The sequence below is a fragment of the Colobus angolensis genome, unplaced genomic scaffold (genome assembly GCF_000951035.1).
Source record: "Colobus angolensis palliatus isolate OR3802 unplaced genomic scaffold, Cang.pa_1.0 Scaffold84, whole genome shotgun sequence".
NCBI lineage: Eukaryota > Metazoa > Chordata > Mammalia > Primates > Cercopithecidae > Colobus > Colobus angolensis.
The window spans coordinates 4674549-4691677 of NW_012122265.1; the positions used below are offsets into that span (position 1 = coordinate 4674549).

At 36.7% G+C, this 17129-nt stretch overlaps 1 protein-coding gene across 1 annotated transcript in view; it reads left to right on the forward strand.

Annotated features, from left to right (window-relative positions):
• ADAMTS6 (ADAM metallopeptidase with thrombospondin type 1 motif, 6) overlaps positions 1 to 17129 on the forward strand; it is a 176644-nt gene that overhangs the window by 137987 nt on the left and 21528 nt on the right. The window contains exon 15 of the mRNA XM_011930125.1: positions 5006 to 5210. Within this exon, the coding sequence (XP_011785515.1) occupies positions 5006 to 5210 (205 nt within the window). The remainder of the gene's footprint in view (positions 1 to 5005; positions 5211 to 17129) is intronic.

A 17129-nucleotide genomic window follows, 5' to 3' on the forward strand; every position in this document is an offset into this window, starting at 1 on the left:
CCATCTCGGCCTCCCAAAGTGCTGGGATTACAGGCTTGAGCCACCGCGCCCGGCCTTCCCCAGTCTTATACTTTCAAAGTTTCTTTTTTATTTTTAATGTAAACATTGATCTATCTGAAATGTTTTGCCTGATTTGAGGAAGGGATCTATACTTATTTTCAATGACAATTGTTTTCCCTATACCATTCGTTTAAAGTTCTAAATGGTATTTTTTATCAGAAAGTATTTTTTCAAGTAATGAAATATTTCAAATGTCTTTAGTTATATTGAGATAATTTATAAGTACAGTGTACAAAAACGGAGAACAGTAAGATTTGTCCTTATAGAGAAAATGACGGAGGACTAGGAAGAATAGACAAAAGAGGCATTGATAGATAAATAATATTATGTTTATTTGGAGGGCTTTGAAGACCCAGAGGAGGCCTTGCTGGGGAAACTGAGCGTGGTCATAGCAGCAACTCTTATGAGAAAAAGTATAGTAGTCAAGGTAGTAAAGTGACTATGAATGAAAGTAGTGGGATCCATGTTATAGCCTTAAATAACTGGAACGGGAAAGGAAAGGAATTAATATTAAAGGATATGATTGGTAAGAAGCTAGTCCCCAACCATAAGAAAAAAAAAATAAGTTGGAGTTCAAAGAGAAAGGCTGAGTTCAGTTTTTACCATGCCGTGTTTTAATAGCAAGAGTATTTCTGCATATGACCTCATGTGAAGAATCTTTGAGTGATAAATATTATTCCTGTATGATATTGTGTTTTTAAAATTGTGAAAACCAGAGAGGTGAAAACAAGAGAACTATTCATTTTAATAACATTGTGACCAAGAATTTAAAAACATGTATTAATCAACTGCAAGTTGGAAGACACTGTACTTTGGGGAGAAATGGTTCCCTTTCCTGAGGGTAATCTAATTGGGCAAATATATATATAAATAACTATAGTACAAGACAAAATCTATTAAGTATGATAGGAGAGTTATAAGCAAAAGTGCTGAAGGAAACTTAGGGTGGGAAGAGATTAATTTTTATCCAGTGGCTAGGTTTTATTTAACTGGTATATTTTAAGGTATAATGTTTAATAACTATTATTTTGAGTCATTGAACCTCACCCATGGACAACTATCATCTCTTATTTTAAGTTTAGAAAAAGATTCATCAGAGTCATCTATAAAACTCCAAAATTTAAGACCTAGGAAGAATCATGGAAATTATTTAGGTCAACTCCCATCATTTCACAGACTGAGGTATGCTAATATCCAGTGATGTTTTTCCCATTATATCAGACATCACCAGCTTTATAAGGTACAAATCAAATGTCTGGTGGCACTTTAATACATCTAATTTTGCTTGCTTCATTGACACATTCTCAGTTGCTACAATTTCAGAGATGTTTATCATGTTGATTTTTAAAAATTTACAAAAACCTTGACTGTATAATGTTTAGGGCATAGAGCATTCTGCTTAATATTAGTTTCACTTTCCAATTAGCTGAGAAATGAAAACAATTTCTTTTTATATTTTTACCAACTTTTTGTTTTGAAATTTTTTTTTAAGTTCTTTTAAAACGTAGGAAAGTTTTTTTATCTTTGTAAGTAGACAGTAGGTTATATAACTGAATCTCTCTTTGAGTAAAGATATTATTGTCAAGTTCTGAAGATTTTTACAATTTTGCTATGTTGTGTTTATAAAAACGTTGATGATTAGACCCTTGACTCTGGGACAAAGCCTAGGAACTCTCTCTCTTAATCCAAATATTTAATATCACTTTATTTTCATATGCTCTGCCATTTTCCTTTGAATTAAAAAGCAAATATAATATTCTGGTTTATGATGATTATTTCTTCAAAAATATTCTGGTTTACCATGGTTGGGGCAAATTTTTTATACTGTCTCTCTTATTCCCTTCTCCAAATTATACTATTGTTTGTAATAATAAGAGATTGGGACTGTAGGTCAGATTACACAGGCTGCAGCAAGCCACTCTTATTTCAGACACTCGAACATGAATCCCACTAATTGGTAAAGTCTAATGGCTATGAAGGACTTGTGAAGATGAAGACAATTTGATCACTGAGTGTTGGGAAAAGCTCAGAAAGAAGTAGCCCCAGAATTGTTCCAGCTATAACGATTCAGCAATTTATATTCCCAGAGATAATTTCTGTGTTCATGTTTTTACCACCAAATCTAGAGGAGGGAAAGAAGACAGAGAAAGAAAATGCCATCAAAGGGTCTAATACACGGAGAAGGAAGACAAGGGAAGCAGTATGTCTTAAACTGTGGGGGAGAGTGGAGAAACTGAGACAAGCAGATGCAGTGGTAGAATTGCAAAACTATTTAAATAACTCGGGTGTGATTTAATCCTTCAGAGAGACATGGGACGGGATGGTATGATGAGCAATAAAGATGCAACAGGGACTGAGTATGAAGCCTGAAATCATAGTTAAAGTCAGAAAGGAAATTGGGAGGGTGGTTAATACTTTTAATTTCATATATTCCAAGTTAAAGGCTAGAGTGCTATATCTAGGTTAAGTTTCTGAGGAGAGATGGAATGGAAGAGGGGACAAAGAATAAAAAGACAGAGGTGTCCCTGACCCTTTGCAACACTTCTGAATCATAGTGGTTACTCAGGGCACCTGTGTTTAATTTGAAGGCCTCCATCCCTCTTACATTATGAGAACTAATGAGATCATGGCTGGAGGTAGTGTGACTGAACTGTTTGTGACTGTAATACACATTTCTGTTTTATCCCCTAATCTTGGTGATGAAATCACTGTTGCAATGTTGAATCAGAGTTTCACTACGGCTGGCATGCAAGTTATTATTTTCAGTACACATTTTCCTCCTTACCAAAAATGGTGCTAACAACTGGGGATCATGTTCATCTGTGGAAAACAGAAAGGAAAGAATATGAAAATTACTTTAAATCTCCCTCGGAAAATGACTTAGAAAAAATGTTTGTGTCAGATTTTTAAAATTCAAAATTAAATCATCATTCTTTAAATGAATTTTAGGCTGAAAATTTGTAGATGTTGATAAAATACAATTTAAATTTGAAAAATTGGCTAACTATATTTCTAAATGCTGGTTTTCTTTATAAGTAAAGACAATATGAATAATAATGGACAAAGGCCAGTGTTGCTTAATTGGCTTAATGCAGGTTCAAATTTAGGATACCAGTACTCTGACTTCACTAAAGTATTATCTTCCATATACAAAACTGGCACAATGGTGCTATGCTCAGAAATAGTGAGAAATTTGTTGTTAAGCTTTCCATATTCTTCTGTCTCAGGAGTCTGCCGCCCAAAAGCCTGAGCATGTCCATTGAGAATAACTGCATGATTTATAATTATGGATTGAAGAAAGTGCCTTGTGATCCCATGCTTGTAACCTATATTTTACTATTCAGTAATGTTAAAATGAATTTCGATTGAAATAGCAGTCGATGGGGAATCTAGTCCTGATTCCATCATTGCTCTTGTCATGATTTTGGAGAACTGTTTTCCTAACACTGGATCTTACTTTCTTCTATAAAACAAAGCACAATGCCTTGAACAGAGTAGACATTCAGCAAATATTTAATAAATGAAATACAATATGTCAGTCAAGACCCTTGTTACAGATAACAAAACTTCAACTTGAGCTGGCTTCAGCACATAAGATTTATGTAACAAAGCTGAGGGAAATGTAAGGGGGACCTAGCTTGAGAAATGGCTGGAATCAAGGACTCACACACCATCCAGACATTCTAGCTCCTCTGCATTCTTTGAAACCAGCTAATTCCACTTGACAGGGAACAGCCACTGCAGCTCTGGACTCATCTTCTTATGCACCTTTGTGACCAGAAAGGAAAGGGTCCCTTTTGCTCTAGTTGTGATATAAAAATTCTAAACCAGAATTCTCATTGATCTGATTTAGATCATGAGTTACATCCCTTAGACTAATTAATGTGTCCAGAAGAGTGAGTCCTGCAGAAGTGTTGCAAAAAAACAAAACAAACCACAAACCCCCTGAAAGTATATATGTGAAAGTTTATGACTTTAGGGTAAAGGTGTAGTGTACCTACAAATGTGAGACATGTTATTTTTTTCTAAGACATTTGCATTTCTTTCCACATTAGCTGTGTAGAAGCTGTTTTTAGGAGTCAAAAGGTTGAAACAAGAGATCTGCATGTTTTCGTAGAGCTAGCTCAGAGCTCTGATCTTGCTGAAGGTGTTTTAAGACTCCCATGTCCTCAGGATGGATATCTGGCCTTCTCTGTCCCTGTAAGGACATTCAAGTCGTATCTTCATAGAGGTTTATTTCTGGAAATTGAAAAACAAATCCCCAATTTCCTTACAGTGGTTTTAGCATAAAATTTTTAATTATGGGGGAACCTGCCTCAATGTCATAATAATAAAAATAGCTACTATTTCTTGTTTGTTACATGACAGACACTATGTTAGAAGCATTCAGTGGTGTGCTGGAGCCAGCTAGTATTGATTCATAGGACCCTATTATTAGCATATCTTCTCCTGTTCACCTGTAGTATATCAAGCTGGTAGCTTGAAATTGGCCATAGTGAGGTTTTTACACTACAAAAATTGGCAAATGCCACAAATCAGAACTCCCCCACCCCACTGCCATGGGGAGCCAGTGGTTAAACATTTACTAGCACACCACTGGGAGCTTTATATATATGACCTTATTTACCCCTCATGACAATTTTATGAGATTGATCATTGTTATCCTCATTTTAGAATGTAATAAAAAGGAGAAAAATAAAAGAGGTTTAAAGACATAGTACACTTGTTTGAACCTGGGTTCTGCCTGCTCCAAAGCCCACACACTACACTTTAGAAAGCAAATGACAGTAAAGGTTTTTCCTTAGCAGCTTTTTCATTTGCTATTTATCAACCAACATTGAAATGTCAGCTCATAGTCCATCAGTGAAAGTGCCTTCACTGAGCTAAAAATCTCTGGATGCACTGAGGAAATGCTTTTCTGTGTTTCTTCCACGTTTTGCTGCAGGTGGTTCATTGGGGATTGGTTGGAGTGCAGCAAGACTTGTGATGGTGGGATGCGCACAAGGGCAGTGCTGTGCATCAGGAAGATTGGACCTTCTGAGGAGGAGACGCTGGACTACGGTGGTTGTTTAACACACCGGCCTGTCGAAAAAGAGCCCTGCAACAACCAGTCATGTCCACCACAGTGGGTAGCTTTGGACTGGTCTGAGGTAAGGAAATCTGAGGCTATATGTATATGTTTTGAAGTCTTAACTATCTATCCCAAAGCAGTTAATATTAAGGACACCTGAGCATCTTAGAACTCAACAAGTAAGGGCTGCATAATAGTGAATTTGACCATGTTATATTTTATTGCTGCTTGTCAGGAAGTAAGAGATTTTTTTGGGTAGGTAAGGGAAATCAGCGAGAAACTTGTCATCAATTTGGTTAAAAATAAGTCTAAAGTAAATTTGAAATAACATTATAGCGGGTACTCTTTATAAGTGGTTTTTCTCCTTCTTACTATTGAGCACATCACAAGTTTAGAATTTGTGATATGTGATTAAAAATTGAAGTTCAAAAGGAGAGTCAAGAACCTTTCTTACCCTAAAACTTATTGAAGATCTAGAATGACCTTTTCTAGGATCTCATTTGGAAAGCATAATTTTTAAAATATCTTTTTTCAAGTAATGTAGCAGCCTAATTACATAACTCTTAGGTATGAATTGTTATCAATTCATTATCACTTATGACATATCTATATCTATATATTTTATGTCTTCTATTTCAACTGTGGAAGAAACATGGAGCTGAAGGTTATAACATAGGAAAACGTCAAATTTGAAATTGATCATTCCCTTCACTTACATGAGGAAGACCTGACCAAGATAATGTTTTCTTGGCATAGATGTATACAAAATAGCCTAATAAAATCCAGAGCAACTCAGAAAAATTACCTTATGAAAAATGAGGTAAGAGGTAGTTAATTTTTGACTCCTCAGTATCCATGAGATATATACATATGCATACTATATCATTTTCCTCGTCTCCCGAAGAAGAGCTGAAACCTTCTGTAGTGTGTGTTAAGTGTTAAGAATGAGTACCTTGCTATATAACCAGAGATATTTCTTTCAAGTTAGCAAAACAGGATGCATCTCAGACTCTATTCTAATATATCCTGCCAGAAACATTGTGGTACTTGCTTTGGGTATTTCCTGTAGACCTCATACATTTGTCAAAATACAAACAAAAAGATTAAACGTTGTTCTTTAGGAACCTTTGGATGTAACTATTCCCCTGTGAATCTTACTGCTTGAGTGGCCTTATTTTGCTGGAGCAGAGGACCAAAAGAAGCACTGTGTTTAAGATGGTACATGGAAGTGGAGACTCTGTCCAGTTGTGGTTATCCATGGAATCTTTGGCAGGAATTGGGAGTGTTCTTCCAAGTTTCCTGGCCATAGTCCAGCTTCAATAATTACATTCTGCCTACCTGAGTTAGATTTTTTAGTTATATATTTCAGTCATATGTAGAGATACCCTTGGTATTATTCTGTCAGTGTTTATGGAAAACAGTATGGACTCTTCTGTTCCCTAATGGGATGCATTAACTCCTAAACTGATTTGAAAGATAAAATCCATTGATAAAGAATAGACATTCTGGAGAGTTGTACACATGTTAGTGCCCAGGATCCTTATAGAAATCCATAAATATTCATTGGTATGAGAAATTCGTTATGGGAAAATCATAATAGCAGACCTGATGATTGGCTGCCACAGTTTGAGGGCTTCAGGTCAAGTCAGTAAGTTTGAGTGATTACTAAACATACTGGGATAGGCACCATGGGTAATATGAAAGAATCTTGTAAGCATGGGCAAATGAAAAATACCCATGAAACAACTAGGGAATAATACATATAAGGCAGTGTGTAATAAAACAGTGGATTGTGAGGTATAAATGTATAATTAATATAGAAATTCAGAGCTGAGAAGGGCAGAATAGCCTGGAGTACGATCAGAAGGCTTTTTAGTTGATGGGAGTTAAGCTGAATATTCAGGGGTATAGAGTTGGGAGTAGGGAAGAGAACAGGGAAGTTAGAGAAAGGATGCCTGAAAAGAGAAATGACTGAACAGAAACACAAAGAGTGGGTGATGAAAGCAGTGTGAGAGAAAAGGGTTTGTTTTTAAGAATAAATGAAAGACTGATAGTGATAGATACTAGGAAGTTTGGAATACAGAACTCTATACTATATCATCCTTCATAAGCAGAAAGAATGCCTTCTGCGAAATTTCTAGAAGAAATTGCTGCCAACCACTAAAATATCAAAACTTCATGTAAGCCTCATTTCAACTGATCTTCTGACCTACACTCTTCTGTATCATTATATGTTTTTAAACAAAACAACCAAATATAATCACCTTGAGAGATAGCTTGTATATATTAACTGATACGCTTCCATTTCAAATGCTATTTTAAAGTTTCCTTCAGAATTCAACTTCATATAGGTTGCTCTTACTCCTCTCTTAGAATTTTGATTCTTATCTATCCACTCTTTGAAGTGACTCACTCAAATGGCTCTAAGAGGCTCTTAGGCATTTTTGGAGGCTGCCTGAAGATGTACATCTAAGCTGAGGACACTTTTAATCACATTTCTGCAATACTCTTTAACATGGCTGAGTCAAAGCTTAGGGGCAAGAAATGGTGCTGAGGGACTGGAGTACACATGTGGGGACTACCGCCTCAGATAAAGCATTGTCCAAGGGAGCTGCTGTTGTCTTTCCCCAGACAGGAAACAATTCTGGAGTAAGCACAGGTTGAAAACTGCTGCTGTCACTGTCTCAAAAATTCTAATTGTGCACCATCTTTGCCACTGTCATCATCCTTTATTCAAGAGGAAAGATGATTTTTGCCCCATACTGTTTCTCCTATTTATTTCCCCAAGCAGGGTATGTGGGGTGTCTTTAATCTCACACTTCCATTCCCTTAGTTTACCAGACAGCTCACCTCTTCCCTTCCCTAGATGGGTTAACAATAAGTAAGAATAAATAACGTTAAATGAAATAGATGTCTGAGTAGCTATTGTGAACAAAATGAGAACAAGGAGCCTGTTCTTCCCAAAGGAATGGAACACTTCCCACTAATGAAAAGAGAACGTCCCAGCAGAAGAGCAGGCGGTATTCAGTCTCTTTCAGTTAACCTTTGGCAAATATTTCACACAATTTTTTTTGACACACCCATGAAAACCTCCCCTTTCTGCCCCCTCCCCACTTCCAACGCTCAGCTGTCTGAACTCTGCTAATCACAAGGGTGAGGTTCAACTAGTGAAAACATATTGCAGCAAGAGGAATTTACCCTTTGACCCTTTCCTTTTCTAGTATAAAATTTCCATTGTTGTAAAGCCAGCGTCAGTGAAACCCACCCAGTACTTATGGCAAAAGGAAGAAAAAAATGTTAAATTACCTTGGTGGAAAATGGCTCATCAGCAGCCTTTTCCGGAACTAATGAAGCCACAGCTTTCGCATGTCCTATAATCTATGCTTGGGATCACCTGGGCTATTTGGACTTTAAATAGTTTTCTGTTTTTGCCCTCACTTGGCAAGTAGCTCTTGAAAGCATTGCTGCATACCGTGGATGGGGTCCAGCAGCCCTAACCCATCCTTTTGATGTATCAAAATGGTTGATTTGACTCCTACAGAATAATACCTATTGAAAAAGATACATTTCTTGTACTTACTCTTGGACAAGTGGGTAACTGGCATCTTACTCAACTGACTTTATAGTACTTATGTTTAGATAGCATTACTTAAGAAAGATGGGGAAAATCTACCTACAAGGGACTGTGTTTCGTTTGATGAGACAATTGTGTCGGTACCTTGTATACTCCTAGGTTCTACTCTAGTCCTTTGACTAAGTAATTTAAACCCATCTCTCCAGGGAGAACTCAGTGTAACCCCGAAACGTTAATATTTCTGTCCTTTACAGGTGAAGGCCAAATTTTTTTCCCTGGTTGGTTTCAAGTACTTTTTCTGCAAAATATATTTTTGCTTCTTAAGCTGAAGCAAATGCATCTCTCCTAAAAGTCACCTCTTATAGTCCACTGACATGAAAACAAAAAACAGCAGGTCTGGTCAGATTTTAAATGATCAAGAGATTCTAATTATATGAATAAAGAGGAAAAAATAGGCATTCACCCACATAAGGAGAAATAATGAGAAACAACTTTACTAAAGAATAGACCACTAGTCTTCTAAATTTTATAATATCTTCTACCCTGCTACCTAGAGGTTTATTATGAGAAAGAATGAGATGAATTTTGATGTTTATAACTATTCTTTGATCTAAAAAAAAAAGTATTGAACTAAGTATCCCAATTTCTAATTATTACTAATAGATTTTACTGCACACTCAAAAGTTATGTAAAAATATACTCTTTGTGTGGGTATAGGCCAATAATTATCTCTGGAGAATGCTCCGAAGCATTCATAATTAAGTTAATGTCTATATATTACATAACATACATGTCTATACATGCATAACCGTGGCTCATCTTGCTTTTCTAGAAATTTTTATTTTTTTATTTTATTTTTTAATTATTTTATTTTATTTTTATTTTTTACATAGCTAAATAAAACAGAGGACTTCAGATGGACAAACACATTGATAGTAGTCCCCCCTTATCCACAGGGGACATGTTCCAAGACCCCCAGTGGATACCTGAAACTGCAGATAGTACTGAACCTTATATATACTATATACTTTTTTCCTATCTATACAAACCTATAATAAAGTTTAATATATAAATTTATAAATTAGGCACACTAAGAGATTAACAATAATAATAAAATTACAATATTATAACAGCATACTGTAATAAGAGTTCTGTGAATGTAACGTCTCTTTCAAAATATCTTACTGTACTGTACTCATCTATTTTCAGACTTCAGTTGATCACTGGCAACTGAAACTGCGGAAAATGAAACTGCGGATAAGGAAGGGATACTGTATTTATCAGTAGGGTAAAGAGGGAAAAATGAGGCCTTTTAGGCCTCAAGAAAGCAGAAGGAATAAGTAAATATAAAAACAAACTGAGGACTTCTCTGCTTGAACATCTCTGACATAAGGTCAGAAGGACTTGCTAGAGTTCTACTTAAATGAACCAGGTTTAAGTGGCAGTCCTGTGCCTTTACTATTTTTACAAGCAATTTTTAAACATTTAATTTTATAATCAACTGTAAGAAGTACACTATTTGCAGAGACCAGAATTGAGACTCTGGCTGTAGACATGTAATATTTGTGGCTGGATCTGCAGGGTTCAGGCCTGGTGTATTCACTGAGTAACAAATTTGACAGCAATGTAGTTTTCAGTCATTCACTGTCTTGAAAATCTGGTTAATTTTCAGTCATTCACTCTCTTGAAAATATTGTATAAAATCTCTGTACCTCTGTTGCTATAAGATAAAATATCCTTGGCTAAAATAGTGAATTTTGAGGTGTAATTTTTCTAAAATGATTTCTTGCCCAAGTAAATGTCATTGTGTGTTTACCTTTACACATAACTGCACATAAAATAATAACAGAAGCTTCCTGCCACTGGAAAAAGTTATTAGAATAAACAAGCGATGTATGTCTCAGACTTTAATATACATACACATGATTTTAAAATGTGAAGGAGTCAGGGGAGTGGCATAAGTGCATTTTTCAATGAATGCTCCCGTTAGAAAACTAATCGTAAACTCGAAATACAAAAACTGAGTTCCCTATACATCCTGTATGTTTTTGCATAACATATGGATGAAGTGGCCTTGTATCCTCTTATACTTCACCTCAACTTATTCTTATAATAATTCATATTTACTATGTATTGTCATGAGTTTGTTTCTGCCAACACTAAGAGCAGCCTGTGAATACAATAATAACAGAAAAATGGATAACGAGTAGGCCCTAAAGTATGGGTCACAAGGCCTACGCTTTCGTTCCAGCTTTACCATTTGCTGTTTATCCTTAATGAAGTTCCTCATCTGTAATAATTCCTAAAAATTTGTTTAATAATGTTTAATATTATATTGAAAGTATTTTCTGAACTGTTCATCTTTAATGAAATGTAAAGTAGTATAGTAGTGTTGCTATTACCAATTATAATATTAAGCTTTAAGAGAGTGGCAGAAATCCTCTAAGTCTTCAGTTTGAACAGTGGAGGAGGCTTGGCATGAAGTGAAGAGGAATAAAACAAGTGGAACAAGTTCAAGAGATAGAAATGGACTTGACACAAGTGAGGCAAGCTCAAAGACTTGGATTAGGGCTTTATTCATTCTACAGAAATTATTACATGCCTTGGTTTCTTGAAATATAAGTGATTGTTGTATTAAATTAGACAATACATACAAAGTACATAGTACAGTGTCTGACATCCAGAAAATACTTAGTAAGAATTAGTATTAGAATGGCTCCACCACTTAATATATGTGTGACTTTTTACCAGTCACTCTAAGTTTGCTTTCTCATTTTAAAAACAGAATAATAATTGCCACCTCATAGGAGAGTTGTAAGGACTATATAAATTATAGCATTTAGCACACTTGGTATATACAGTATTTATTAAATGATAGATGCTATTAGCGGCAGTAGTAGTAGTAGTTACCGTAGCTGCAAAAGCAACACTATTCACTTTGTGCCTGACACTGGGCTAGTACTGGAGAATATTGGAAATTATTTTATGTGACTGACATATAGAGAGATGAACTTCAAGAGGTAAGTAGAGCCTTACTACTGTGGTGTACTAAGCATATATAGAGTTTGAATTTTTATCTTGAAGGCAATAGTAAGCCATTAAGGGATTTTTTTTTTCAATCAAAATGCAGTATAACTGGGTTTGTGTTTTAGAAAGATCCCTCTGACTAAAGTTTAGGGAGTGGATTTGAGTGAAGCAAGAGGAAGAAACAGGAGACCTACTAGAAAGCCATTACAAAATTTTACATGGGAAATTATGTTTGTCTGAAGTAAGATTAGTGGCAGTAGAGATGGAGAGAAATCAACAGGTGTGAGAGAGATTTCAGAATTGGATTAATAAGACCTAGTGATGGATTGTAAGGGTAGAGTGAGGCAGCACCAGGTTATGAGGATATTGATTAGGCTGTGAAGAGGAATAAAAGTGATCAGGAATTTCTCTCTTGATCTTCCCTCCCTAACTAAAGCCTCTTCTCGAGCTACACTGGAAAAAATTGTGTTATCCTCCTTCAAAATGCATCTTAATGAAACCTTTTCTAAGTTGGAGGAAATGCATTCTGTGATTATATTCATTGTAATAAAGTTTGCATTGAATCATTGATTTTCACCTGAAAAAAATGTTAATATTTTTCTCTCTTTCTATGACATATTCCAGGCTCAAAGATTGCCCCTAACAAAATCCATGTGTGTACGTGTGTACGGTGTTCACCTAGATCTCCCCATCCACAACCAGTACATCTTGATTTACCTAATGGTAAATCAAAACTGTCACCTTTCCAGATAAAGAAGAGCATATATTTATCAAACGTTTACTCAGAGTCCTCAGCTGGCTCCTGGGGTGTGTGTGTGTGTGTGTGTGTTTTCATGCACACAAGCATGCAAAGATGAAACAAATGGAGTAATTTTAAGGAGCTTATAGTCTAGTAGAGATGAAAAGACATGTAAATACATAATTATAAAACATGCTGATGGTGTTAGGGGCACGATAATTTATGTGTTCTACATCCACTTATATGATACTTATAACATTAACCTGTGTTTCCATGTCTGTCTCCTAAATAAGACTCTGAGCTCCTTTAGGGTAGAGACTATTTAATTCATTTTTTTTTTTCTGAAGATGGACAGGATTCATTTTCTTTTTTATCCAAGTAGCCTAAATGACACAAGACCAGTATCCACATTCATTTCCACACAGTCCTAATTCATGACAAATTTTCTGCCGTATAGCCTCTTTCCTAATTAAGAGAACCACATCCTGTTCCTAACTTATTACTATTAATGACAGCACAGGCATCAAACTTCAAGGTGACTTGTTTGGGCACCCCTTTTTCTTTTGTTTTGGCTAACATTTTACTCATATCGTTTATGAGCCCCCACTAGTCCTCAGTCCTTAATCTTATTTCAAAAACTGTGGTCATGGGAGGCTCAGATGGGTCATAACACACATCAGGTTGGTCATTTCCTGGGCTACATACCTTGTATAGAATAGCATTATACAAATAAGCTCTTTTTAGAGTCCCAGTACACTTCTAATAACCATAAAATAATAGGACTGTAGCAACCTTTCGTCCTACCCTCAGTGACTTGATGTATACACTGAGAACAGCCGTCAGTCTGAGAAAGGTCCGTTCTAGTCCTTACCCTACAAGTCCAAATTTTAAGGAACATGAGTTCCACGATGAGTTTCCTCATGCTTCGGCCTTGCGTGAACCAGTCAGCTTCCGGGTGTGACTGTAGCAGGGCTTGTCATCTTTTTCAGAGTCACTTTGCAGGGGTTGGCAAAGTGCTCCCGTCCACGTACAGCTCACAGTCTGTGATGTTCAAGGATGGTCTCAGAGGTTGGGCCTGCTAGAATAAACTGAGTTCAACACCTCTACACAGTCATGTTCAACTGGGCTTTCTGATACCAGGAGCAAGGTGGTGGGGTTTAGGGTGTTGCAAACTTCAGTGGTTATGCGGGGATTTTCACATAGCAAGCTTTGGTACTTGGTTAATCTAGCATTTGTTAACCAATGATGTCCTTTTGTAGTCATTAAAGTTACCTCAGTATGGGGGGCCTTTTTATTCAGGTTTTGCCCAAAGGTTCGTTTATCTGCTTCTTACTTGTGCTAACAGGGACCTTGCTGCCAGCACCCTTAGACATGGGGGCCAGCCTTTGGAAACCCTGTCTAGTTGCTCTGAGAGATAGGCCGCTGGCCTTCGCCAGGGCCCCACAGTCTGGGTTAAAACTCCAACTGCCATTTTTTTTCTCTTTCTGACACATAGGGTGTAAAGGGTTTTGTCAGGTCAGGTAGCCCCAGGGCTGGGGCCAACATGAGTTTTTCTTTTAACTCATGAAAAGCTTGTTGCTGTTGGTTGTAATAGATGTAGTTTATCCAATCTACATTTTTATTAACTGTCACCCACCAAAATATTGACTCAAATCCTGCCTTTATTTGATTTCAAGCTTTAAATTGATCTGGTGTTCCCCGTGGGACTCCATAGATGTGAGAGTCGAAAGACCCATAAGAGGCTTCTCTCGCTTTACAATGTCTTATTTTTCCTCCCTCTGGTTGATGAAATGCCAGGGTGAAAGGGATAGCCAACTGGACTAAAGTTCAAGTGCCACTCCAGTTATTCAGCAGAGTGCCCAGTAAAGGTCCACCACAATACCACCACACATCTGCTTGAGGATGAACAAGGGCTGACTGATTGATAAGCTCTTGAAAATTCTTAAGCTCACTGCATCCCTTCAGGTCTCTAAGGAACACTAAGTTTCCTCCCTGTCGTGAGAGACATGAAGTGAACTTAGTGTTGGGAGATGGAGGCTGGATGACCCTTGGGGGCTGACCCGCAGGGTGCCTGACTTTGGGATATAGCAGAGAGAGCTTGGCATGACTTATTACTCCAGGCTGTAGAATCCTGGAAGAGAGCTACCATGCAGCCCACGCCTGGTCTACTGAAGGACCACCTTAGTGGAAAGGGGACAATCTGGGCCTCTGGCCTGCCATGTGCACAAGCATAACAATTGCTTTTGTTTAACATGCAGATGGAATATTTGACCCATTCCAACCAGGCATTTGCATCTTGTTATCCTGTTTTAATTGCCAAAGTTTGTTTTAAGTCTTTAACTTTTATGATCCTCTAGTAAAACGAATGTATGATTTTAGGAAATTACAAAAACTGGTTGGGGCAGTCCATCCTTGCTCTTTAGTGGTCCACAGAACGTTGGACCAATGATGGCATGAAAGCTCTACACTGGGGGGCAAGACTCCTGGTTGACACTGGAGTCTTTATCGAAATTTACCCAGATTAAATGGTCCTAATTTACTAATGCCCAGTCTGAGGAGAGGCAGGAGGGACAGAGGTACTTTTCTGAAGTAGAGAGCTGTCTTTGACTTGGCAAGTCCCCACAGGGTATAACAAGGCAAGCGTTAAATGCAATAGTTTGAGGCAAAATTGACTTGGTTATGATAATAACTAAATGGTCAGCAATAGAGCAAGGGAAGAAGAAAGAGTAATAGAATAGATGAAAGCGTTAAATTTTTCTTAGCTTTAATTTGGTAGGATTTTCCCCTGGGACTGTGGCCCACGACTCTGTAGGGGGTGGCACTTTGTCTCAGGTGTGATGAGTCTATCCCTTTTCTGCTCTATGAATGGCAGTCTCGGTGGTTAGTAGCACAAGGTAGGGTCCTTCCTAGGCTAGCTCGAGTTTTTCTTCTTTCCACCCTTTGATGAGAAGGTGATCTTCAGGCTGGTGCTGGCTTACTGGAAATTCTAGGGGTGGTACCTGTGCTAAAAGACTTTTAGTTTTGAGGGAAAGGAAAGTGGAAGATAAACCAAGTATATAATTTCTAAGAAACTGACCTTTGTTTTAAATGTGGGGACATCAGCAGTGGACTTTATAGTCCTTGGTGCCTTTCTACTGAGAAATTTCCTTTAGCACCTATTTTTATTCGTTTTTAGACCAAAGAAGCCAAACACCATTTTATATTTGACAATGCTTCCTGTATGATTTTTATACCAGATAATCTAAATTTTACCTTTATATTAGTGTGCTATTAATGTTAAACTTAGTTTTACTAAAACTTTGTAGACATTTATTCAATTTTTAATGTTGGGCCATAAGGTAAGATTTTTATAGACTCTTTCTAACCTTTTGTAATCTTTATTAAAGAGCAGGTTAGTGCTTTAAGAAAAACTCATGTTTTTACTTTAATGTCCAATTCACAGAAAAACTGGTTGATACCCGTTTAACTTTAGCCAGTATGTTTACACACAGATTTTTATTTACAATTAACGTTTTAAAACTTGATTAAACCTTCAAAACAATATGTCGTTTTTAATCTTTTAATGTAGGTAAAAATTTACATTCTTATGCCTCCTTATAATCCTTTTACCAAAGATATATTTTACTTTCCTTATACACCTTGCACATAAACTGTTTTTTTTTTCAATAGTTTTACATTCAGGAGGCCTAGTTACTTTTAAATTTTATGACATTTCTTGCATAAATTCTATTTTTTAATAACATTTTTTTCTTTCACAACTTTCGCAGACAATTATTCGACATGCCTCAACTTTCTGACTTATTACAAACACTTCTTTCTTTAAACAACCAGTTAATTTATTTCAGGAAAAGAATTTACCATATAACACTCTTTTTACATAATTCTGCCCCCCTTTTTTTCCAAAGATGATAACCATTCTTTTCCAAAGTGAACTTCTTTTATGTCTGTGGACTAGACTGTCTAAGGCCACAAGATTGGAAGTTACTATAATACATGTTACACTGTTAACTTTTGGCAAACTTTACTTTTGTTGAAAACCTTGTAAGTTTGGGATTTCGATTATCCTTTGCTATTAATAAGAACTTGTTTAGTCCAAATTAACTTAGAATTGGGATAGATGGCTTTTTTTTTCTCCTTCAGTTACCTGGGAGGAACCATCCATCCTCCTGTCCTGAAGGGAGTTCCTCCTAGGTCTGGTCGGACCTTTGTATGATAATTAAGATTTAGATCCCCTGTTAGGAAACCTGCTGGGTTAAGGGAATTTTCAGTGGTTAATGTTAAATCATTCTTTTTTTTTTTTCCTTAGGATACTTCTGAACTGGTGAGGTGTGCTCACAATGAGGTTTCCTCTAAAAGTTATTTTACTTTCTTCTGTTAGCAAAGCAGTTGCTGCCAGAGATTGAATACATCTGGGCTATCCAGGTTACTGGGTTAAGGATTTTTGATAGGAAGGCCTCAGTGCTTTCAGGATAAGCCCTTATTTACACTGAAAACAAAGTGGTATCAGGGTGTTACAGGGTTACAGAGAATACCTTTAATTATCAACTGTAGGTTTTAAATTTACCTTGGCTTTTAAAGAATAGGGTACACTGGGTGTTTTTTTCTTAACTACTTGTATATTTCTCTCTTTCTCTCTTTGACTTTGCATTTGCCTTTGT